Source organism: Camelus bactrianus, chromosome 3 (assembly GCF_048773025.1).
Source record: "Camelus bactrianus isolate YW-2024 breed Bactrian camel chromosome 3, ASM4877302v1, whole genome shotgun sequence".
Lineage (NCBI taxonomy): Eukaryota > Metazoa > Chordata > Mammalia > Artiodactyla > Camelidae > Camelus > Camelus bactrianus.
In genome coordinates this window covers 54421566-54448594 of record NC_133541.1, presented here as the reverse complement: position 1 = coordinate 54448594, position 27029 = coordinate 54421566, and the positions used below count along the sequence as shown (strand labels likewise).

General features: G+C 35.4%; 1 protein-coding gene across 2 annotated transcripts in view; it reads right to left on the bottom strand.

Annotated features, from left to right (window-relative positions):
- Positions 1 to 27029, bottom strand: part of JMY (junction mediating and regulatory protein, p53 cofactor) — a 62031-nt gene that overhangs the window by 13365 nt on the left and 21637 nt on the right. For both annotated transcript variants that reach the window (XM_074360173.1, XM_010949256.3), the window contains exons 2-7: positions 25888 to 26061; positions 13894 to 14044; positions 10483 to 10652; positions 7969 to 8134; positions 7260 to 7447; positions 5257 to 5343 (exon numbers count right to left, since the gene is read on the bottom strand). In XM_074360173.1, coding sequence (XP_074216274.1) covers positions 5257 to 5343; positions 7260 to 7447; positions 7969 to 8134; positions 10483 to 10652; positions 13894 to 14044; positions 25888 to 26061 — 936 coding nt within the window. The remainder of the gene's footprint in view (positions 1 to 5256; positions 5344 to 7259; positions 7448 to 7968; positions 8135 to 10482; positions 10653 to 13893; positions 14045 to 25887; positions 26062 to 27029) is intronic.

Below are 27029 nucleotides of genomic sequence, written 5' to 3'. Positions count from 1 at the left end.
GAATGAAAATAGTGTTTTTGACAACCTCACTATTGAAGGACAGGTAACTGGTATGCAGTTACCAATTAGGGAATGCACCGAAGAGTGCCATGATGTCCAACCAGTTCCCTAGAGGGATGTAACTACCACACACAATACAGATCATTTCCACTTTTACCTCTTGGTGAGGTGCGCTGGATCCTTTGTGTGTAATCAGCCCCTTTGGACTGATGGTCAGGGTGGGGCAAGGGTGAGTAAAGATGAACTTTCTTCCATCTCTTTGCCTTCTGACAGGTCAAAAAGACGTTTCCCATTTAGAGAACTCTCACTGGGAGGGTCTTAAGAGTTCACAAAGACCATTAACAAATTAGTAGATACAAAGTAAGGCATCTCTCAGTAACAGTCCCAGAATGCTACATAATCGTAAAGGCTTCTGGATGGGAAATTAAAGAGAAGACATGGTCTCAGTTCTTCATTAAAAGCAGACATAAGGTCCCATGTAGGTTCTGTCCTTTAGAGAGGAAAGCCCAGAATGGCTCAAGGACACAGTGAGGCAAGAACTTACCCCAACTCCTCACCCCTAATCCTTATTCACTTCCATTCACGTAGCTGAGTCAGCAAAACAAAGGAAAACTACATCTGGTAACCACCTGGAGTTGGGAGTGAACTTGTGCCTTCCCACACTGGCATACTCAGGGACAAAGGGTATTTCTAAGGCTTGTAGTGTAGCCCAGGATCAGAGATGAAAAGATTTTTCTATACTTAAGAGTATGTTATTCAATGGATATAGTGCTTAGTACTTGAGAAAAAATCAGTTATCTAAGAGATGATTGGTGTTTTCAAACTGTGAATCTCTAACAAATACATAAAGAATTGAATGTGAAGTTCAGAAATAAAACTGATTAATCATACTGCTGGTCTGACAGCTGGTCTATCTAGAGTCAGATCTCACTATAATCTAAAGCAGGGGGATACTGTATCTCAGTGGCAGAGTATGTGCTTAGCATGCACAAGGTCCTGGTTCAATCCCAGTACCTCCATTAAAAGATAAATAAATAAACCTAATTACTCCCTCAACCCTAAACAAAACTAAAAATAGAAGATCCCAAATGGAAAGATAAGAAGAAAGTTTCAGACTCGAGGCATTAACTGATGAGCTTATATGGGCTCTTCATAAAACATACTGTGTTTAAGGGCACAGGGAGTAACAGACAGCCTGGGTGGAGTACCAAGTACCCCCCTTCCCCACCCTCACTCCCCTCTGCTAGCTGAGAGACTTTGGGAAAGTCATTTAATGCAGATAATTTACCCGTTGGTGGGTAGAGGGTACTAACTCGGTGGTGACACAAGGGGCTTTGAGGTTTCTGTTGACATTCTGTTTATCAGCCTGGGTACTGGTAGCATACATATGTTCATCTTGTGAAAGTTAAACAGTTATGAATTATATACTTTTCTGTGTATGTGTGTATAAATAGTTGTATAGTGCTTCAATAAAAGCAATAATAGAAGGTTTTCATAGCAGAATATTGTTTTAATAAAATGAGAACAGACAACAGGTAGAGCACATTACCAGAGCATGAAGGCAGTGAGTAGTTTTAAAGAAGCCACATCATGTGCAAGACCTTAAAAGTTCTCATCAGTCCATAAATGGCAGCTTAAAAGTACTCCATGTCTATTTTATGAATGCTGTTACATAAAATAACACCACATTCTTTTTAATGGGGGAAACTGACTTGCTTCCTGACCACCATTTCCTTATTGTACTCAATTTGTCTCTAAGCTTTAAAAAAAAATGATGAGCAAGTAATATTACATTTTCTTCATTCTGTAGAGTTTACTATCAAATATTAAACTAAACTTCCTGAGTTCCTGAATCCCAAGGATTTCCAAAAGAAATTTTGGAACAGTAAGGTTAAAAATCCAGGGATCAACATTTTAAATAATCTACAACCCAACAGATTGATAAAGGTGGTTTCAAACTAGATTTGAAAAACAAGCTTTGATCTAACTTTCATTTTCCGCTGGGTATGCATGTTAAAGAATAGATGATTAATGGATTGATTCTGCTACAATTAGGTATTCTATCCAAAGCTGGTATTAGATAAAATTATAAGACACTGATCTTTGAGATTCCCTGAAGTATCAATTTCCTCATTTTTATTCATCTTTGCCCCCCCCATAAAACTCTTTGAGAAAGGATTTGACCCTTATTTGTTCTAAAAAGCTAATTAGTTACCCCATCCACAAAAGTATTGGCATTTCACCAGAATCCAAAATCTTCATGCAATAAGAACAAATTCTAAGTGTGGAATCTCAATAACAAGCTGATAGTACAGGTACTGATGGTGATAGTAGGAGACACTCTTATTCATCTAACTAAGCTGGCCCCTAGTCTAATCTTCCTTACAAAGCAGTTCTGAGCCCTGAAGACAGTAATGAACAATAAAAGTACAATAATTTTGCTATTAATTTAAGATGAATCCTACAGTTTATGGGTAAACTAATACTATAATAATAATAATAATAATAATAATAATAATAATAATAATAATACAGACTAATTTAACTTAACGTGCCACTGAAGAAAGAAATATTTTAAACATGCAAATTGAGTAGCATTCTCATGTCAACATTTTTGGTGTTGACTAATCTAAGACATAAATGTCTAAAAAGACTACTATAATAATATACTGCAGGCATGATGAGATACAGCAATACTGGGAGTGGGAGATTTTAATGTGACTTTTTTTTTTTTTAAAGTGAACTAATGATCTCAGCAAATTATAACTAGAGGGGAACTTGCTCAACAGCAGCTAACATAACTTCATCACAAACTAGAAAATCTAGAAAAGACGAAGTCCCCTCTCACCACTCCTTTCCAACACTACACTGGAAGTCCTACTTAATGCAACAAGAACAGTAAATAAAAGGTATACTGATTGGGACAAAAGAACTAAACTGCTTTTATTTGCATAAGACATAATTGTCTATATAGAGAAAAATCATGGTTGACATATTACAAGTCAATTGCTTTCTAATATACAGCAAGGAACCACTGGAATTAGAAATTAAAAACCTTTTATATTACCACTACAATACTATTAACATTCCCACCCCTCAAAAAAGATCAACAGATTAAGAGCGTAAATCTAATAAAATGTGCACACAGTCTATATAAGGCATATAAAAGAAAATCAAAGAATCAAATAAATGAAGAGATATTCCTTGTTCAAGTACACAAAGACTCAGTATCATTAAGGTGTCAATTATTCCCAGCTTGACTTACAGATTCAATGCAGTCTTAATCAAAATACTAGTTGTTTATTTTGTAGTTACTGTTAAGCTGATTTCAAAGTTTACTTAAAGAGGTAGAAGACCCAGATCAATGGAACAGAAGAGAGAGCCTACACAAATATAATCAACTGGTCTTTAACAAAGGAGCAAAGGAAATTTAATGACAAAATGGCCATCTTTTCAGCAAATGGTGCTAGAGTAACTGGACACCTACATTTAAAGCAGAAGATCAGGTTAAAAAAAAAAAAAGTTTAGCCTTACACCCTTCACAAAGATTAACTCAGAATGGATCACAGACCTAAACGTAAAATGCAAGAGTATAAAGCTCCAAGAATATAACACAAGAGAAAATCTAGATGACCTTGGATTTGGTGATGACTTTTAAAATACACCAAAGGTAGATGAAAGAAAGAACGGATAAGCTGGACATTAAAATGAAAAACTTTGTTCTGCAGATGAAAAGGTAAGCTACAGATTGGAAGAAAACATTTGTAATAGACATGTCTGAAAGGGGCTATTATCCAGAACATACAAAGATTTTTCAAAACAATTAAGTAAACCCATAACCCAATTAAAAAGGGAACAAAAGATCTAACCTAACTAAAGAAGAGGTACAGATGGTAGATAAGCATTGTGAGAACATGCCCAACAAAATACACCAATAGAGAACTGCAAACTAAAACAACTATGAGATACCAATATACACTTACTAGAATGGCTAAAATCCAAAACACTGACAACACTAAATGCTGGTGTGGATGTGGAGCAAAATCAGCTCACTGCTCGTGGGAATGCAAAATGGTGCAGCCACTTTGGAAGACAGCTGGGCAGTTTTCTACAAGTAAGCATACTCTTCCCGTAAGATCCAGCAATCATGTTCTTTGGTATATACCCAAAAGAGCTGAATACTTTATGTGTACACAAAAACTTCCACAAGTTATCAGCTTTATTCATAATTGTCAAAACCCAGAAGCAACGAAGATGTCCTTCACTAGGTGAATGGATAAATAAACTGTGGCACACCCAGAAAATTAATCACTGCTAAAAAGAAATAAGCTACCATGCCATGAATATACACGGAGGAAGTGCATATTACAATTTAAATATGCCATTATGAAAAGGCAACATACTGTATGATTCCAATTAAACATTCTGGGAAATGGCAAACAAAAGATCAGTGGTTGCCAGGATTCTGTGGAGAGAGGGATGTGAATAGGTGGAGTGCAGGGGATTTTTAGGGCAGTGAAAATATTCTGTATAGTACTATAATGGTGGATTCGTGTCATTATATATTTGGCAAAACCAGAAGAATGTACAGCACTAAGGATAAACTATGGCCTCTGGGTGATAATGACGTGTCAATGTTGGCTCAGACTGTACTGTAATAAATGTACCACTCCTGTGCAGGTTTCACTGGTGGGGAGAGCTGTCCGTGTGTGGAGGTATATGGTTATTCCTTCTATTTCTACTCATTTTTGCCTTAAAAAACTGCTTTAAATAATGAAGTATATTATAAATCAATAAAAAATGTTAAAAAAAATAAATAAATAAATAATGAAGTATATACACAGTTGGCCCTCTGTGTCTGAAGGTTCCAAATCACTGGAATGAAAATACTTGGGGGGAAAAACACAGAAGGTTCCAAAAAGCAAAAATTTGTTGAACTAGTCACATAATATAAGGTACCATAAGTAATTGAGAGATGCCTTAGAAAATATAGGAGGGTGTGTGTAGGTTATACCCAAGTACTATGCCATTTTATACTAGGGGCTGGAGCACTCACAGATTTTGGTATTTGGTGGGGGAGAGTGGGGACAGGGTGTCCTGGAACCAGTTTCTCCCATGGATACTGAGGGATGGCTGTATAGTGACATAAGGCTAGTATCTATTTATAACATTTTTCTTATTCTCTATAGATGTCATTCACTTTGAAATATGTAAAAATCGAAGTTTTACTGTAAGTTTTCAAGAGTACAAACTTACTAGTTGTACTGTGTGGTGGGTCCTATATTCATCTTCACTCTGAAGGCGCTGTTGGAATTTTTCATTGTGTTTTGCGATACAAATTTCCTATAAATACATGAAATGTATTTTAATTTAAGTGAAACGACTTATTTGATAAATTAAATTTTAATATTGACATATACCTACATAGCAAAATATCAAGTTAAGTCATCTCTGGTTTCTCATCTGGAATACTGAAGCTACATAAATCCAAAATAATTTATTAAACTCTTCTATTAAACTTAACATCTCCGGAATTCCTGACTTCTCCCTTTTTCAGAAGGGCATGGTAGAGTGGAAGAAGGGCATACCTAATTTCAAAAGTCTCTCTCAACTCTGAAGACTGTGATCAGAAGATTCTAAGTATTACTGTACTCTTTAAACTAGTATGAAGAAAAAAGGATACATAATTCCTGATTAAAAGCCTGTTTCTTGAGCACTCTGTGATGAATGTGATCTTGCCTGCACTGGTTTCAACAGTAGCATAAAATCTGAATATTCTGGTCAGAGACTTTGGAGCTAAAGGAGACCTTAAAGACTAGAAAGTATGATAATAGTATGTGACAGGTATGCTGATTCTGATCACATGAAAATAGTATTAAATAGGACTCAAGCTTCTACATCACATAAATCTAGGGTAGAATCCTATCTTTGATCCATACTAGCTGCTTTTCCTTGGGAGGTTCATTTAACTGCTGGAAACCTTAGTTCCCTTGGTTATAAAATGAGGATACAAGTCTACAATTCCTAATTTAGAGCAGAGTTTTATAATTTTGAATCTTTTTATTTTAGCAAGGTGATATGTTGCATATGCCACCTATTACCCAGTAACTCCAGCAGGATCTGAAGTAGAGTAAGAAGTATTTTGAGTGAAATATAAGAATAGTCAAAGTAAGCAGGACAAAGAAATGAGTACTTATATATTCGTTCAGGTCTGAGTTTGCCACCAAATCAAGTATGAGAATGCTTTTTGGCTACTAGGAGTGTTAAAGAAGGTAATATACAAAAAGAAGGATGTTATTCTTCTTGAAAATTTAATTTAATAAAAGTTAACAAAGTATAGACCAAGTCTTCATGGCACAGCAAGAGACCATCTTTGTTCTTTCAAGAAGAAAGGTGGGGCATGATTCACTTATCATCAGAACTACCCCTGGGTATTAAATTCTGTTGCAGCTGCCAGATTAACCAGGGAGCCTGTGACCCCAGGCACGTAGGCATGTAGACAATAAGGAATGTACGATGTCACATAGAGAGTCTATTTTTATCTATTTGTATCACATGGTTGATCTTCTCATTATCCTTCTTTTTGGAAAAGTTTCTAATTTCCTCTCTTTCCAGCCTTCTGTCACTCCTCTGTCCCTCTGCAGTTGTCACCTCAGTTGTTGGACCTGGGGGTCTGGGGACATGGAGAGGGGAGGGCAGAAGGGCAAAACCATTCAGAGACCCCTGACTGTGTGATATGATGAGCTGCAGCAGACCAGAGGCTTCCAGTGTAAATGGGCAGAATCTCTGGCAGTAAGTTCCCCTACTTCAAGATTTAGACTAATGTAAGAATGAAGAGTGAAAAACATGGATTAAATTGGTAAGTGTTTTTACATAAAAATTAAAATGTCCCTGAAGACTGAGGTCAGAACCAGTCTACTTAATTGTAGAGCATCCCTGGCCTCCTAAAGTAAGAAGGAGCCAGGAATTGCATTACATGGAGTCCTGCTGTCATGCCCAAGCAGAGTCAGCTTTGGGGTGGCTGGGGCAAACAGCACATCACCGCTGGCTATTCTAATGTGTTTAAGAGGGTAATTCTTAGATAACTACGTAATGTCAATATAATGGGCCAAGTATTGAGAAGAGGTAACTCTTACTTAGTTTTAAAAGATAAGTATTAGTGACAAACTGGGCTAGAATTATTAGATATGGGTCAAGGATTAAGTAATAAATAAAAGCAAGACGTAGCATTACGGTTATAAATTCAATAAATACATAACCTTTTTATTTCTGAGGTATGCTTTCTTGGCTGAAACCCGTCCACGTCTTGCCTCCAGCTGGCGTGCTTTCTGCTGAAGTTTCTGTAGCTCTTCTCTCTGTAAGTGCACAGATGATGCCATCTCCTCCTTCTCCAGCATGGCCTCCATACTTTCATAAGTGTCATAGTATACCACTTCATCTCTCTTTTCTGTTACAAAACAGCAACAAGGGATAGTAGTAGGTAAAAGCATGGGCTTTAGAGCCAGAGAGACGAGGGTTCTGATCCACTCACTGACTCCGTAACCTCAGGCAAAGCCATTACATCTTGAGTTTCTTTGTAAAATAGTGATTATTGGGAAATACACCTCATAGGAGGAATGTGTCTGCAAAGGGCTTAGCAATGGCCAGCACACAGTTAAGTGCTCAGTGTAAGATGCCGTGACCCTTGCTCCCCAAATTCGAAATCTGAGAATACAAATTTTGGCTGAAGCAACAAAGTAAGTTACTTACCAAATAAGTATTTTACAAAGGTAATAACATATTTGCACTCTACTTCTACTAAACCATTTGTTTGACTTTACATTAAGACATTTTTTTCAGTTTCAGCAGAAAAAATATAGCTGGAGTCCATGTATACTTTCCCTAGGTGTGCAAACAAATGCATGGTGAAATTCCATCATTCATTCAAATACATTTTTGTGGATTTAAGTGGTTAGATGTACATCATACCTGATACAAGTCTTTTGATGCTTTCCAGCTGTGCTGTCAATAGTAACTCTTCACACTTTAAGATTTCAAACTGCACTTCATACAACTGAAGTTGTAGATCATAATAATCGGCTTCTAACTGATCCAATCTAGCTATGGCTTCTGTACCACCCTGCAAACTCTGCATCTGCATTGAAAATAAAAATAAGAACATATCTAGTTGGAGAGATACCAACACCACCAGACAACCTGGGATCAGATGATTTAAGAACCTACTAAATTTGTGTACAAAGCTGTATATGTGTATATTTTTCTCTGAGTACAGCGTTCCTAGCTGTAGGGGTGAGAATGACTATAATCAAGACTCAGTTAAAAAGGAGATAGATGAAAAGGAACAGTACTTACTCCTAAGTCAAATAAAATTTTACTTGCCTGGGTGGTATTTAATATTTCAGCATTAGTTTAAAAATTGTTTGAAGTTAAGCATTATACCCATGGTCACTGTCACATCACGAAGAAGTTTTTTGTTTTTAAAATAACCTAAGGAGATGCAACATATCAACATTTTTTAAAAGAACATAAGTCTTCTCATAATTTAAACCACAGGGTAGTGCTGTATTATAAAGTACTCACTGGCAAAATATTTGTTTGGGATGGGCTTAATAAATCACATTTGGTCTGTTTCTTATGAGTCATGTGGTCACCTTAAATTAATGCTAATTAAAATAGGGCAGTCATCAACAGAGAATTATATATATATCACAATATGTATATTATATCACTCAACAAGCATAAACCTGGCAAAAATGACTAACTTATAATCTTACTAAATCCTTTGAAGAATTCAAACACAATTCAGAACACTAAAAAACAGACTATTAAGGTACTGGGATGACCCCAGGGAAAATGACCCCATACTCTCTGGCCCATTTCAGCCTCACCCTTCCTCTTCCAGCAGAGATCAATTCCAGCAAGGATGATGTTCTTGCAACAGCAAACAGTCAGAAATCTTACCCCTCAGAAGCTCTTTTAGATGCCCTATGCTGTCAGTACAATTCATCCTGGTTACAATAAAGCCAACCAATGTGACATTCTACCTCAGAAGAAATAAAATGCTGGCATTTTAAGTTTTAAAGTTCTAGAACTTAAGAAAATTCTGGACAGCTAGTCACACAAAGGAGAAAGCTAGGAACATAAAGGAGATGGAACTGAAATCTGTGAAGAGAGTCTAAATGAAGTGTGGAAAATTCCAGAACAAGTTCCAGTTTTACCTTTAACAACAGCAGCAAATAAGAAAATGTAAGAGAAAAAGAAGTTCATAATTTAAAATTCATTAACAGAAAGATCTTTCTAGATCATAGCCATGATATATTATAAGTTACCTCATATACTAGTTAAACATGCATACATACATAGAGCAAAGTATTTTACATAAAGCTGTATTAATAAAAGCAATGATGATGTTTTATTCTTCTCTAGAGACTAAAATGTACAACATTCACAAATATAAATTCAATGTTATTAAAAGCCAATATGGTCAATCCAGAAAACGGGAGCAAATATTTGCATATCGTATATCTGACAAAAGACATACCTGGAATATGCAATTCTTTCAACTCAGTAATTTTAAAAATCCAATTTCAAAACAGGTAAAATATATGAATAGACATTTCTCTAAAGACACATAAGGGGCCAATAAGCACACAAAAAGATAACATCAATGTCATCAGAGAAATGCAAATCAAAATCACAATGAGATACCACTTCACACCCACCAGATTGGTTATAACAATTAAAAAAAAACAGTATTAGTGATAATATAAGAAAGATGTGGAGAATTCTATCGAGTGCACACTGCTAGTGGGAATGTAAATGGTACAGCTGCTTGGGAAAACATTCTGGCAGTTACTCAACAGTTTAAATAGCATTTCACGCCTAGGTTTACACCAATATAAATGAAAACCTTAAATAGAAATATTCATAGAAGCTTTATTCATAAAGCTCCCAAAGTAGAAAGAACCCAACTGTTCATCAACTGATAGATGCATAAAGTGTGTTGTAACTATACAGTAGTATATCATTTGGCAAAAAAAGTAAATTAAGAATGATACATGTGACAGCATGGTTGAACCCTGAAAACATTATGCTACAGGAAAGAAAAGCAGTCAAAAAAGTCACATCTTCTGATTCCATTTATATGAAATGTCCAGAATAACTAATCTATAGAAATAAAAAACGGATTGGTGGGTGCCTAGGTGTGGGGAGATAGGAAATGAATGCTCCTTTTTTACAGTACATTGTTGCTGACTACAGTCACACAGGGATGCTGTGAAAAAGTCACATACGTCTAACTCTTCTATCACAGGCCCTGTTGTGAAAGTTACCATCTCGTGGAGATAGTGTGCAAAGTTAACCCTGGACTGAAGAGCCAGAAAAATATCAATCTTGTATCCATCCCCTCCCCACCCAAAATAGTCAAATAGCACATCTTAATTTAAAAAAAATTTAAATATACTTTCTCATGGTTTTTGTTACCTCTTCTTTTAGTGCATGTTTCCTCTGTTCCAAACATATCTCTTTAGCCCTCATCATCTGCAGAGTCTCCTTAGAAACTGCATACTGGAGTTTTTCCATGCGTTCAGCGGCTGCTGCCCATGACGCTTTACCAAATTTCTTTTGATCTGCTCGCATTCGGTCATACACAGCTATTGATAATTTTTAAAGAGACACTGAAGCATTAAGACATGAAACAACTTGAAAATAAAGAATCAGAAAGTCTTAGATTCCACTGATCACACACTCAAAGATAAACACACAAATCCTACCACCATGATAAATTACCTGTAACAGTTCTAAAAATTCAACAGTATCTTAGATTCTAATGCCTTAAATAAGAATTTTAAGTAATCATCCTCAGAAATAACTTTTGGGGGGGTTAATTTTAAAACTTAAAAAAAATACTCTTCACATTGTTGAGTGATATTAAGGTTTCTATAAAACTTTATTTTATGAAGGTTTATATTTTTCCCTAGGTATGTAAGTTAAAATCAGAACCATAACTATTCAAGGTTTTAAAAAAACTATTTAAATCTATGTACTTCTGAGTTCGTCAAGAAGTCTGTAACGATGTGATGTAGGACAAAATAAATCCTAAACATTATTAGCACAGAGCTTACACTGCAAAGGTTAGTGTTGAAGGACAACCAAGTCCCAGAGAAGACACCCAACTTCTCCTCGCCACCACGGTGCGGGGGGGGGGGGGGTGGGGGGGGACACTTTTTAGTATGCCACAAATAATAAGCTTTGTTCAAGAAACATTTTGACAATCAAACAGCTAATATCTTACAGTTAAAGAAGCTTATCACTGATAGTAGTATGGTACTGGCTCATCTTGTGTCCTTAAACAATTAACCCAACTATCCATATGCCCAACCACTTTAAAAGGTCAGGGACACACTTTAACTACCATAAAGAGGCAGGAAATCTGATTACATAGTACTTGATGTAGTCTTTAAGTCAGTATACATTCTCTAGTAGTTTCTTGTATATGTTCAGAGGTTAAGTGATTGGTATTTTGGTACTGCTACTACAGCATTACCCTCTTTTCAAGGAAGTATCTCAGTAACCTTTGCCTCAGAATTTTATGAAATCTTAGTTTTTTTTTTTACAAGAATACAAGTACATACTTAAAAATTAAACTGTACAGAAAGGCTTACAGTGGAAAAGAACAGTTTTTCATGCTCAATTCTACCCCACCCTTAGTCTCAATGCCTTAATATAACCAACTTGCAACTCCCTCCATTCATGAACATTATTTATTGGTTTAGTCTTTTAGTTCCTATTATGACAAATGAGCAATCTGCTTACTCAGAATCTCCTCTCAATACAGTTCTTTTGGTTTCTCTGTTTTTCTATGGCCTTTAAACACTAACATATTTGAGCATCAATCTAATCCTTAATTTTAGGGTTTTTAACAAATAATATCTACTTATGTTGTTTGAATATCAAATAATTCTGCCATTTTAAATCTCTATCTTTAAAAAATATTTATGCAACCATAACATCAATACAGTTGTGCACGGAGGGGAGAAAAACAACAGCAAGGGGTTTGGAGTTAGACAGCTTTGACTTAAATTCCCACTTCTACCCATCAGCATGTAACTTAGGGCAGAAACTTAACTGTCTGTGGGCTCAATTCCCCTGAGTGATGAAATTAGGGAAATACAGTACCTACTCGGACTTTTGTGGGAATTAAATGAGAGAAATTCAAATGTTCCTCTCACTTCAATGGCAATATTAAACAAAGAGATGGTCTGTTTTGTTTCTTCTCTGTCATGCACACATCACCACAATCACTCATATTTATATGATGTTAAAGCACTTTTTCCATGTGTTATCTCTATCTGTCCAACAATCCTAAAGAATAAGCATGGTATTCACTATCAACACCTTCAACATAGATATGTGAAACTGGGAGGAGTTTTGGTGATTTAAAACCAAGGTTACTCGTCTATAAAAGCAGGGTTAAACTAGTATTTCAACTTGCTTAAAGACCTAATCTGCTACTTCTGCCATTTTCACTTGTAATCACAGCATACATCAAATATTCTGCACAAATAGTCAGGAGCATTTCCTCTTGTTTCCCACTTAAGGACTATGTCTGTAGCACGGCTCTCTGTCCCAAGTTGTCGTCTACCACAACACTCAGTCAATACTTTGTCCTCCAACAACTGATAGAATGTATTCTTCCATCTAACTGCCACTCACTTCACCTGGAATTATTTTCCAACAGTTTAGGAATATGAAGGTAATGGGAACATTGTTTGTGAATACAGAATGCTTGGAATACCCCTAGAACAGTATTGCAATATTTCTAAAACAGATTCTTCTCTCCCTCTGCTGGCAAGAATAAATATTTTTGCTAATATGACTGTCAACATTATCAGGATAACAACCATGTAATAATACCCTATGGTGATATGGTGATCATTATATGTATAAAAACATATAAGGCAAAACAGTCCTGGTGTTTAAAGGAATCATGTTCTAATATATGTATACTTGTCAGAAATGACTCATTTAAGATGTTTTTAAAAGTTAAGCAGTAAAATTAGGCTACACCTGGCTTCATGTAAGGAAGGAAGTAAAAGAGGGGCCTGTTTTACTCGCCTTCTGAAAACTATATATAAGGAACTCTTATAGATCAATGGGGGAAAAATCACCCATCATCAGAAAAATAGGCAGAAGGTAATAACTGGGGAAAAAAGGAAGGATATACAAATATCAATTATTACACAAAAACAAAAAAGATAAACACTCAGTAATAACCAAAGGAATGCAAATTTTAAAAACATAGTACTGTATATATTTTTCTAAATGACAATGCCAAATGATGCTGAGGAATCAAGGAAGGTATTCTTACTCAGCACCGGCATTCTGAAGGAATAAACTGTTTTCAGTGACACTTAAGGAAAAGTAGATTTGCTGAAAGAATATCCAGAATAACTATTTTAATGCCAGGTAAATTTTAAGTATGTGTTTTCGTGAGTTCTGTGAGTCACTGTAGTGAATTTTCGAACCTAAAAGGACTGCAGGAATCCCCATATCTGCAGCCAGTTGGTTAGAAATACAAATGGCCTGAGGACACCCCAAATCTGCAAATAGTGTCTGAAGGAAAAGCAGTCATGTTGGGGACTGTGCTTTTAAGCTGTAAGGTCTGTAACTGTGAATGAGTACCGTCAGTATTGAATTATGCTACACATTACCATTATTTTTTTAAAGGTGAGGTACATGTTAACATATATGCCTAGAAAAGACTGAAAGGATATACCTTAACTTGTTAGCAGTGGTCTTTATATACTTTTCCATACAACTACTGCAAACAAAATACTTAAACCGCTCATTTTCGAAAATACCTAACGAGGATAATTTTACTGGGAAACTCACCCTTTTGAGCTTTAGCTGTTATTTCAAAATATTTGACAGTAAGATCCTGAATGGACAGTACAGCCATATGAGCTTTCCGCTGCCAATCAGCATCTTCTTTTCGTAGACTTTCAATTCTTCGGGGACCCAGGTAATCATTCTCCATAGAAATCTTTAGAGAGAAAAAAAAATTTAAAAGATCATTTCTTTCTTTTACTCATTCTTTAAACATTTACTGAATGTTTATATATCAGGCATTGTGCTTGGTACTAAAACAAAGAATACTTGTTTTCTCCCTACTCTGGAGAAGCTATTAATTTACAAAACAATTAAATTGACAAAAATGTTGAAGATATTTGACATAGAAATTTGTTCCCCCTTCCTCTTCCTCTGTCTTCTTCATCTTTCCCTCTTCCATTTATAAACAAAAGACATACAACAAAATATCACATAATAAAATCAAGACATTAATTTTGGGTGCTGAGATGAGAAATTTATTTCCTCCTTTATGATAATTAGATTTTCAGGTTAAGAATTATTTGTGTCAATAAAATATTTTTAATCACTGACATAAATAAGATAAAAATTAACAATATATAGAAATCAGTCTATCTGCCAACTGAAGGACTCTGGATAAAAGTAACAGAGAAAAACTGGCTATGTATCATAAGAGTCACAAAGAATGTTAATTTTGGTATGCAGCACAGTGATTCATTTATACATATATTTGTATTCTTTTTCATATTCTTTTTCATTGTATGCCATTACAAGATATTGAATATAGTTCCCTGTGCTATACAGTAGGACCTTGTTGTTTATCTGTTTTATATATAGTACTTAGTATCTACAAATCCCAAACTCCCAATTTATCCTTCCCCACCCCGTTTCCCCTGGTAATCATAAGTTTGTTTTGTGTATCTTACACAGGTATGTTAAAATGGAAGGTATAATCCAGGAAAAGCAGCAACAGACCCTTTGTAGACCCCATCTTGCTTTACTACATACTGAGAAAAAGACTTAAAAATTAAACAAGAAGTTAATAACATCACATTAGGATGATGGGGAAAAACCATTATGGAGAAAAATGTTAATCCACTCCTCATACACTTTTAAAACAACTGACCAAGCTACAGTAATCAAAACCGTGTGATATTGGCACAAAAACAGACACACAGATGAATAGAACACAAAAGAGAACCCAGAAATAAACCCACAGACCTATGGTCAACTAATCCTTGACAAAGGAGGCAAGACTATACAACGGAGAAAAGACACTCTCTTCAGCAAGAGGTGTTGGGAAAACTGGACAGCAACATGTAAATCAATAAAGTTAGAACACTCCCTCACTCCACTCACAAAAATAAACTCAAATGACAAGACAATATAAATCTAGAAGAAAACACAAGCAAAACATTCTCTGACATAAATCTTAGCAATGTTCTCCTAGGGCAGTCTACCCCAGCAATAAAAATAAAAGCAAAAATAAATAGGATCTAATTAAACTTACAAGCTTTTGCACAGCAAAGGAAACCATAAACAAAACACAAAGCCCACCTATGGAATGAGAGAAAATATTTGCAAATGATATGACTGACAAAGGCTTAATTTCCAGAATATATAAATAGCTCATACAATTTAATAACAAAAAAATAAACTCAATCCAAAAATGGGCAGAAGACCTCAACAAGAAATTCTCCAATGAAGACATACAAATGACCAACGGGCACGTGAAAAAATGCTTAATATTGCTAATTATCAGAGAAATGCAAATCAAAACTACAATGAGGTATCACCTCACACCAATCAGAATGGTCACCATTAAAAAGTCCACAAATGATAAATGCTGGAGAGGCTGTGGAGAAAAGGGAACCCTCCTACTCTGCTGGTGGGAATGTATTTTGGTGTAGCCATTATGGAAAACAGTATGGAGATTCCTCAAAAGACTAAAAATAGACTTACCCTATGATCTAGCAATCCCACTCCTGGGCATGTATCTGGAGGGAACTCTAATTCGAAAAGATACCCAATATTCACAGCAGCACTATTTACAATAGCCAAGACATGGAAACAACCTAAATGTACACTGACAAGATGACTGGATAAAGAAGTAGTGTTATGTTTACCCAATGGAAACTACTCAGCCATAAATAAAGAACAAAATAATGCCATTTGCAGCAACATGGATGGACCTGGATATCATCATTCTAAGTGAAATAAGCCAGGGAGAGAAAGAAAAATATCATGATTATCACTCATACGTGGAATCTAAAAAAAAAAAAAAAAAAGGAAAAAAAAAGAAAAAAGAAGACACTAATGAACTCATCTACGAATGAAACACACAGTAAACAATCCTACGGTTACCAGGGAAAGGGCGTAGGAAGGGATAAATTTGGGAGTCTGAGATTTGCAAATGTTAACCACTATATATAAAAATAGATAAAAAATAAATTTCTTCTGTATAGCACAAGGAACTATATTCAATATCTTATAATAACCTTTAATGAAAAAGAATATGGAAACAAACATATGTATATATATGCATGACTGGGACATTATGCTGTAAACCAGAAACTGACACACTGCAACTGACTATACTTCAATCAAAACACAAAACAAAACAAAACAAAACAAAAAAACCAAAAAAACACTAGGGGAGGGTGTAGCTTAGTGGTGGAGCACCTGCTTAGCATGCACAACGCCGTGGGTTCAATCCCCAGTCCCTCCATTAAGTAATAAACAAACAAACCGAATTATCTCCCTCCTAAAAAAAAAATTTAAAAAAACCAACTGATCAAGTTAGTTATCACACTCAATAAATAGAATTAAGCAACAAATGAAGCAACACTATACTTCTCCTTAAGCAAATGAAGAGTCTTCAAATGGAGGAAAAAACATACGAGCATTTAGCATAGTGCTCAGCACACAGGGAGCAATTTATCAGCAATATTAAGGGAGATAATGGTGAAGCAGGAGAAGTCAAGAATGATTCCAGGGTTACTGGGAAAAAAATATGTGCATGGAATTGTCAAGGATTTCATTCTGCCTATGTTAAGTTTGACTTTGCAAGGCATGTCCAGAGATACAAGCTTGGGTATCTTTGACACACAGAAGACAATTAAAATAACAAGAGTGGATGAGTTCATGTAAGGAATCAGAATCCTAAGTAGCAAGATTCAATGGACAAGAAATCAACCCTATCAAACACTGCTTAGGTCAAGTAGATATACAACCAGCACCCATGGACCTACCAGCATGAAGATTACTGAACTTGGCAAAAACAGTTCTGGAGTATAGGCAAACTCCTTTTGTTTATTAATCCCCATCGTATCTTCAGATCTCAGCTCAATTACTGGTTCATGGACGTCTTTCTTGACTCACCACTGTAAGCTCTTCAGTGTAACAAACACCTTTCCTTCTTAGCACTTATCACAATCATACTTTATATTACCTTATGAACTTACAAACATTACCTGCTTCCCACTGTGAATGTTTTATGAGGGCAGAGAAGGCATAGGTGGTTTCTATCTTTGCTTGCTTTCTTTTCACTAGCACACTGCCTGGCATGAACTAGGTAATCTAAAATATTTCCTGAATGATTGAGTGAATAAAAAATTCATGTCCATACAGGTTTTTTAATGAGAGAAATGTAGACACATGTATAATTATTCTTTTGAGAAATTGAGTGAGTAGAGGGGAAAAGCATGGGGAAGAGGGTAGGCCCTGCTTTGTTTTAATGGGAGATCTGGAGCAGGTTTGAGAGGGAGAACTGTTTTTCCCCCTGTAAAGAAAAGCATCCAGATAGGAATAAATTGGTATAGGAGAGAGGAGGAGAAGACAGAAAACAGCTATTTTTAGATGGTAGGATGACAAATCATTTAGAAAGACTCATTAAGCAAATATTAAAAACAAGACTAACCAGGGTTAGTGAGGTCACAATGAAACAGGCACACATAATATACTTCCGGGTGGAACTAAAAATTGATTAAAATTTCCTGTAACGTATTTTATGACACCATAATCTCTGAAGATATTTAACAAAATGACTTCAGAGAATAACAACCAAAGATGTTCACTGCAATGTTGTTTGAAATAAAGGTAAAAAGGGATCCCAGATAGCTAATAATAAAGTTGTATTTAATACTCCCATAAAATACAGTTCTAAGTAAAAATGCTTATGAAGAGTTTGTAAAATACATTATTATTGATGTCATCTTTTGGTGGTGAATTATGAGTGAGTTTTCTTCCCATTTGAAATATGTACTTTCCAAATCTTTTGTATTGTACATACACTGCTTTTATAATCATGAACAACAAAAAATGCTTTTATCTCTCCTTGGGTTCACAAGCCATACGAACTAGACAGGCTGAAGACACATTACCCTAAGTTTCCTGTTCCTAGTTAAGCAAACAATGAGCTCATGTTTTCATATGTGAGGCCCAGAAAGAGGCATAATTAAGAGACTTAACCTCTTTTTTCCAGTGTGGGGGAGGGACAGGATGTGGATGAATGATCAAAACCTAAATATCTTTATAGTTGGAAAAATTATTTGCACTCCATTTCTGGGGCTATAAAAATAGTGCCAAGCAAAGACAATTAAACACAAGGAACACTACCTGTGGAGGCTGGGGTGGGAGGTCTGGGCAGACTTTCTAAAAGGAAAAATGAGTAGATGAGTTCTTAAAGAACAAGCAGAATTGTGCCAGGTAATGAAGATGGTGAAGAATGTATGTATAAACAGAATTAAGGTATTTTAAGAAACATGAAAGACGTGGGGGTAAAGAATACATTTAGCTGACATACTTTATTGAGGCTCATGAACTGCAGAAAGCTTTGAAGGAAGGGTAGGATTTTGACAGTTATATGGGGAGTTTATGGGAAAAGAGCACCACGCAAAAGGCATGCTGTAGATAAGAGTTCATCTGAGCCAAAGCCTAGAGGCAAGTAAGTTCAACGTATGGTAAAGGACAGAGCAGTCCAGCCTAGCAGAGTTTACGTAAAACAGATGAAAGTAGTGGGAGGAAGGACTAGAAAAGTAGGTTATGATCACTATGAGGAGGCTGTGGAGTTGGTACTTAGTATGACAGGCAAATGGAAACCACTATGGGATTCTCAGCAGTAATAAGCGGTAGACTTGAGTTTATATTTAAAGGTTCTAAAAGACTTGTCTTCTGTAACAAAACCATCAAGGTATGCGCTTTCTTTTGCGGTGATTACCTCTGATTTTAAAGTTAAAAAGCAAAAGATTAGTATTCACGAGTATGAAAAAGAAACTTAACGAACTGATCACTACAGTAAAAAATTTAATTCTTACTCAGCATGTTATGCATGATTGAAGCCCTTTTCAATGACATGATTAAACTTTGTACCCTTTAAAGAACTTGTATGTTTATTGTACCTAAGACCATAAGCTAGGTCACTTAGGTTTTTTTCCTGAAGTCTAAAAATATATGTAGATTCTACCAGCTCCAAGTTTAACCTTCTGCCTTGTGATTCTAGGGTTCAGGCCCTGAAAACCCTATTTAGCCTTTGCCAATAGGAAGGGTTGGAGGAGCTTTCAGAGTTGAAGGAGAAGATCTAAATCATTGTACTTTCCTGACTTTCCTGTTTGCTGTTCCTGTGACCATCATCCCAGATTTGCTTCTTCATCCAGGCATCTGCAATGCCTTCTTGAAGGAGCTAACAGAATCCAGTTTGCAGTTTTCAACCTTTGCAGAATTGGCCTCATCATGTGTCCAAGACAAACCAGCACCAGGGTACCAGTGCCCTATGCTCAGAGATCTGGTTCTCTCCATTGAGATCTGACATACCAGCACTAGGAGAGCAATGTCCTCTCTCTCAGAGGTCAGCTCCACAGGACCTATCCTTTAATAATTACCACCTCTTCTTTTTGTAACCTCCAATCCTAGGAGTGGTGGCTGCTTTTGCAATTAACTCTGATGCCTTCTTATCTATCTCATTAACGTTATATCTACTTCTTTGTATTGAATTTCCTCTGCTGAAATAGCTGGTTTGATTTTCCAATCAGACCCAACAGACACAATCGTTGAACAGAAATGTAATAAACAGAACAAGCAGTGCTCAAAATTAAAACATCTAAACTCAGATGATGAAGACAGAAATCCTCTTCACTCACACAGTTAAACACTAAAGTGAGAAAACTTGCATTATGGCTTTTTTGAGGAGAAAAAAATATAAAAACCTGGTGGTAATTATCTGGAGATAATGTGTACTGTGTTGGATTATCTTTACCTTCATTGTATGTGTATTCAAATATACGCAAACATTCTATGCTCTTTAAATGCTGTTTTTTAACTGACTTCTGAAACTCAGTAACTAATGCCGCTTGAAAACGTGATTATAGTTTATTGCACCTAAGACATTAAGCTAGGATACTAAGTTCTTTTCCTAACTTGGCAAATCTGAAGATGTACAGCCTTGGTCAGCTGGATCATGTGCTAAAAACAATGACACCTCTGTTTTCAATTTCAAGGCTAGAAAGAAAACAGTGCCTGTTTTTAATATGGAAAAAAGTATGTGTCAGTTTAGGTAGCTAGGATAGTGAGACTAGTTTATAAACAAATTTCTTGGCATGGAATTACTTATTATAAAGCACATCACTAGCTTGGATACTTAGTTTTATATGAGAAGCTTAAATGTTACTTCTGAGTATTGTTAAGATAGTACTGAAGAGAAAAAAATAAACAATTCCTATTTTTAGGTAGAACAAAAGCCATGAAGACTATCAGCAGGCCAATTCACTACCTAACCCTGACTCACTGAGAAACCAGGTTTAAAAATCTAGAAAGGACCATCTAGTTAAAATCTCATTTAACTGGGGCCCAAGGAGAATGTAACTGAATTCAGTGTGCTCCATCCCTTAGCTGTTTCAAATTTTATTAGATATGTGGTTCTCAAACTTTTGTGTATATCACAATTACTTGAAGACTTGTTAAAATACAGATTGCTGAGCTCCCTGGTTTCAATAAAGGAGATCTGAGGTTAGGCTTAAGAATCTGTATTTCCAACAAGGTTCTAGGCAATACCGATGCTACTCATCTGGGGGTCACATTTTTAAGAATCAGCATATTAGACTTAGAGCCTGGGAGCTCCCTAAAGGGATGCATATTTCAGGAAGACCTCTAGGCCTAAAATAATGCTGGTTATGGAGGAGCTACTTAATGCTTATACATGAGGCAGAGGGTTAATAAAAAATCTTTATTCCATTTGTATAAAGATAATGAGGCTATATTAAGAAATATTTAATATAAAATATGTAATAAATGTATTGAGCATTGTTATTATAAAATGTTACACACTTGAGATGCCAGGTTAACTTCTTTCCTACTATACTTTAGTATCTAGGTTAAATGAAACCACTGGAAATTAAATTCTTTTTTAAGAGTCTAAAGAATAAAAGTCAGATTCCATAGAATGATATAGCATTCTAGTCCCTGACCATCATTTCCCTTCATCTCCTACAAATCCTTAGACCCAAGCCATACTAAACCAACAGCAGGCTTTACAGTCAAGTAACATGTCTTTCAATCCCAGCCATGCTGGTTATTGGCCTCCATGATGATGCTGGGTTGATGATTCAGTGATGTTTAAATAATTAACTGTGACTAAAAGCCCAACTGTTATGCCTGTTCACTATACTATTCCTTTTTTTAATATATATATATCTGGAATAAATCCATTCTCTAACACAGACATACATACTCACTTCCTACTGAATTCTTAATTCTTCAATGGTGAAACTCAATTAATCCCTTTTTCCATGTATCTTCAGGCAATGTTGATCACCTCACTTTGCTTGTCTCTACATAAACTTACACATACTTATTTATTTTTCTTTAAAAAAAGAACATCTGAGTCATAATTTACATACAATATAATGTACCTGTTTAAGAGCAAATTTTGACAAATTTATATACCCATGTTAACAGCCACTATAATCAAGATTTGGAGCATATCAATCTCCCCCCAAAAGATTCTGTTACACCTGCTTCCTCTGAACCAATCTCCCCGGTCCCACCCCAGGCAACAACTGTTTAAAACAATCATTTCTAGAATTTCATGTAAATGGAGGCACACAGTTTACACTCTGGAATCTTTTACTCAGGGCAAAGTTTTGTAAGCTATTTATTAGGGTTTAATTTACATATATCATCAAGTGAATCTATCTGAAGTGCTAGATTTGATGATTTCTGAAAGCTGTGTATGTCCAAAAAACCCACCACTACAATCAAGATACAAAAAATTTGTCACCTCCAAAACATTCCTCGCCCTCCTTTGCCATCCACCTCTTCACACAGTACATACTCTCCTGTATGTGGCTTCTTCAGCTTAGCTTGACTTTGAGATGTGTCTGTTGTTGTTCCTTTGCATTGTTGAATATTATTCTATTATACGGAAATACCGTGTTTAGTTTATCCATTCACTTGTTGAAGTTATTTGGGTTGTTCCAGTTTGGGGCTACCGTGAATAATGCTGGAGCAAATACTGGTATATAAGTCTTTTTTGTGAATAGATGTTTTTGCTTCTCTTGTGTAAAGAATGAGGGGTCAAAGAGCTGAGTTTGTGAGGTTGTAAAGTTGACCCTTCAACAACTTGGGTTTGAACTTCAGGGGTCCACTTACAGGCAGATTTTTTTTCTATAAATACTACAATGCTACACGATCCACTGTTGGCTCAATCCATGGATGTGGAACCATGGATTTGGAAAGCCTCTTTGGGACTCAAGCATCTGAGGATTTGGGTATCTATAGTGGGTCCTGGAACCAATGCCTCAGGCTGTTCAAAGGTCAACTGTGTATGTTTAACTTTTGAAGAAACTGCAAAACTATTTCCCAAAATGGCTGTACCACTTTAAAATCCTGTAAGGAATGTATGTGAGATTTCCAGTTACTTTACAACCTCACTAGCCCTTGTGAGGGCCAGAATTGTTTTTATACTCACTCTAATGGGTATGTGATAGTATCTCATTATGTTATCAATTTGGATTTCCCAGATGACTATGTTGAGCATCTCTGCATGTACTTATCAATTTTTTTTTTGTCTTTCTAAATATTTAGCTCATTTTTTTTAAATTTTGAGGTTTTATCTTACTGAGTTGTCCAGTTCCTTTTTCAAATGTATTACAAGTTACTTTCTTTCAGTCTCTGGCTTGCCTTCTCATTTTCTTAATATTTCAAAGAGCAAAAGTATTCATTTTAGCAAGGTCCAATTTATCAAAATTTTTTAAGTTTATGGCTCAAGTATTCTGCATCCTATTAAAAAATTATTTTTTGCCTTTCCTTCCTAAAGACTGTAAAAACCTTCTCCTATGTTTTCATATAAAAGTTTTATAGTATGAGCTTTATTGTTTAGGTCAAAGATGCATTTCAAATTAACTGTCTATGGTATAAGATAAGAAAGACTGAGGTTCACTTTTTCTCTGTGGATATCCAGTTCTAGTACCATTTGTTGTAAAGACTTCTTTTCCCCCACTGAACTGCCCTGTCACCTATGTGGAAAGCTAACTGACTATATAATCAGATCTATTTCTGGGTCATTCATTTACATGTCTATCCTATACTATTACCACATCACCTGGCTTTCTCTAGCTATTTTACAGCCAGCTGGTCAGTTTAAAAACAAAAACAAAAACACACAAATCCTACTGGACTTTAATTTGAATCTACAGATCAAATGAGAACTGACATCTGAACATTAAATCTTCTAATCTATTAACACAGTCTGTTTCTCCATTTATTTAGATATGTTTTAATTTCTCTCAGTGAAGTTTTCCAATTTCTCAGTATACAGGACTTACATATATTTTGTAAAATGTATCCCTAAACATTTCATGTTGATGCAAATGTTAATGGCATTCTTTAAAATTTTGATTTTCATTTATAGAAGACAGAAAACACAACTACTTTTTAATACTGACCTTGTAGCTAAACTTGGATTATTCCCACTAGCTTTTTTAGATTCTTTTTTTAAACATGTGTGCTCACGTGATCTACAAATACAGAAAGCTTCAGTTTGTTTTTTCTAATTTATATATGCATTTTTTCTTGTCTTATTGGACTGGCTACAAACTCCAGAGAAACACTGAATTAAAAAGTGTTGAGAACAGACAATCTTGCCTTGTTACCAATCTTAGTAGGGGAAGAATTCAGTCGTTCACCATCATGTATGATGTTAGATAGGCTTTCCATATACACACTTTATCAGGTCAAGGAAATTCCCCGCTCTTCCTAGTTTACTGAGGTTTTATCATGGATGGGGACTGAACTTTTTATCAAATGCATTATTGGACCCACAGATACATACTGATTTTTTCCTTTATTGATAATACAGTGAGTTACATTGATTGGTTTTTGTAATGTTAAACAAACCTTCCCTTTCTGAGATAAACCCTAATCACAGTATACTACTGAATCCTATTTTTTCAGTATTATGTTAAGGATTATTTCATCTACATTCATGAGGGATATTTATCAGTAGTTTTCTTTTTTCCTGTAATGTCTTTGATTTGAATAATGCTAGCCTCAAAAGTGAGTTGCAAAGTGTTTCCTCCTTTAAATCTTCCTGTTATCCTTCATCTGGCCTTGTAGTTTTCTCTGTGAGAAGGTTTTAAATTACGAATTCAACTTTGTTAATATGTAGCTATCAACATTTTTCTGTTTTTTTCCTTGAATCTATTTCGACAATTTGTATTTCTAAGGAATGTGACCATTTCATCTAAGTTGTAGAATTTTTTGTCACAAACTTGTTCATTTTCTCTTACTAGTTCATCATCATAGTTGATGGGCACTTGAGGGGCAATGCAGTAAAATACCATTTTTACCATTGAAAATGTTATTTAAAAAACATGCTGTCTTTTCCCCCTCCCCTATACTTTACTTCCCAGGGAAAAATGGAGTAATAAGTGATGCTAGTGGCTAATACAGCCTGACAGGGAGGTTCAAATGCTCAATACAAACCAAGATGTTAATTAATATGAAAGCAAAAATGCACACAATACTGAGCTGTATAGATTATGTCTGCTAAACAGTACAGCCTAGAAGTAGATGGGGCCTCCATGTCATCCAGTTCATCCCCAGCCTTCCAGTCAAGTTTTCAATGGACAAACATATATACTTCATTTTTAAAAATTGGAGGAAACTATAGTGTCTAAAAATTCTTAGTTACTAGTTACCATTTAAACCAAAATGCCAATATTATAAAATTGACTTAACAAATCAGTATTTTTCAAAACTATTAATAAAGGAGAGTATGTCAATTATGTGACAGTCTGTGTTGCTCTATATCTTGATTCATTAGTAAAGGGGAAAAAGACACAGAGACATGCTTTACCATGTCATAATTTTTCAAATATACTACTCATCCTTGCCCCCAAGTATAAAGTTCTCAGAATAATTACTAATGATCCAACCTAACCCATTATGCAAAAACAATTTTTTTAAATATCCTAGTTCAGCAATGTTTCCACGTGAATTAAACCTAGCAACACTGATTTGAGAGGTCAGCTATAAAATCAAACCCTTTAACACTCACCTCAAAAATTGTAATACATACTTTACACATGAAAATTAAATGTCATGAAAATTTTAAAGCTCTACCATTAAAGCCTTGTAACTTTCAAAACAAGGTCTTCCCAAAACAAATGTTCCCAAAACTCTGCTAAAGAAGTCTAAGATTAGACAGTACCCAAAACATTAAAAGAGAGACAGGAGTGGGGGGGGGGGAAGTACAGGAAAAGGGGAAACTAGGGGATCTCAACATATTTACAAACTTTTTTTCTAGGCTGTTCTCAACCCTCCCTACTCAGCAGAGTCACCTTTTCAGATGCTTTTAAAATGAGGTGTTCAGGCTCCACATAACCCAAAACTACCAAACTAGAGTCTTTAGGGACAATGGACCATATATCTATATTTTTCAAAAGCTCCTTTACTAATTAAAATGCACAGCCATCCTGAGAACTGTGAAACAGGAAGGTTACTATTTAGATTTTAAACAAATACCTTGATCTGCTGTCTCCGTAGCATGGCAAGTTCTCGCATGTCTCGGAATGGCTGTAGTAAATACTGATAGAGTTCGGTTGTGGCTTCTGCAAGACTGCTGTAGGCTTCATCCTCCATCTGATACAAGTCCAGAAGCTCTACCATGCTCTCTGTATTCTTGTGCTTATCCAAGAGCTGTGGAACAAGAAAGTTTCACTACAAAGAAATCCAATTGTAATAGCCTATAAATACTTGCTAACTGCCTAGCATCTCATCAGGACCTTGGAACCCTAAAACACAGAATTAAGAGAGAATGAGAAGCACCAATTGCTTTCATCACTCATCTCCATGCCTTAGATCTTTTACTACAAGACCACTGTCTGGAATATCCTTTTCTAACTACTACTGTTACCATACTATTCCAGGTTCTCTGTAATTTTCTGGAACTCAGTACTATCTGCCTTTCCTTAACTCTAAAAATTTTTCCTCAGCATCTAATAGCTTTCTCCATATTTATATAAAAAAATTTTCACTGCTAATCTACAAAGTAGTTATCAACTCTTGCCTTTATTATTTTATTAGTAATTTATTTGTTAGTAATTTATTTTATTTATTAGTAATTTCCCCAAACCTTCTTGCCATTCCTTTCCCCCTCCAAGTTTGGAACATCTGACTTATGACTTCAAAAATCTAGGTGAAAACACTCTCAACATACCGAAGAGTTTAAGACTGACTATAATTGATGTTTATAACTTTCTTACTTGACATTCCTTGGTACTCATGTGTGTATGTTTATATATAGATATCATTCATTTCTCAACAAACATAGACTGTGCATTTTAATACATGTTAGGCACTGGGCATACAAAAATATGCTTCCTTTCTTCATGGAGTTTACCATGTAGTAAATAAACACACTAAATAAAGTTTTAAAAAAATTACAAACTATGATAAATGTTATGAAAATTATTAAATTTTAAAAAGTAAAGAATAAAAGTAACACACCGAAACAATGGATCCCATGATTTCTCAGGAATATGAGGTGAGGAGATGGTGAGAAACCATGACCTAGTTGTTCAGGGTAGGTTAGAGAGAAAAGGCTATCCATGGAAACTTAAGATAAATTTCAAAGAACCTCTCAATGAATCATGTAGCAAAGCACT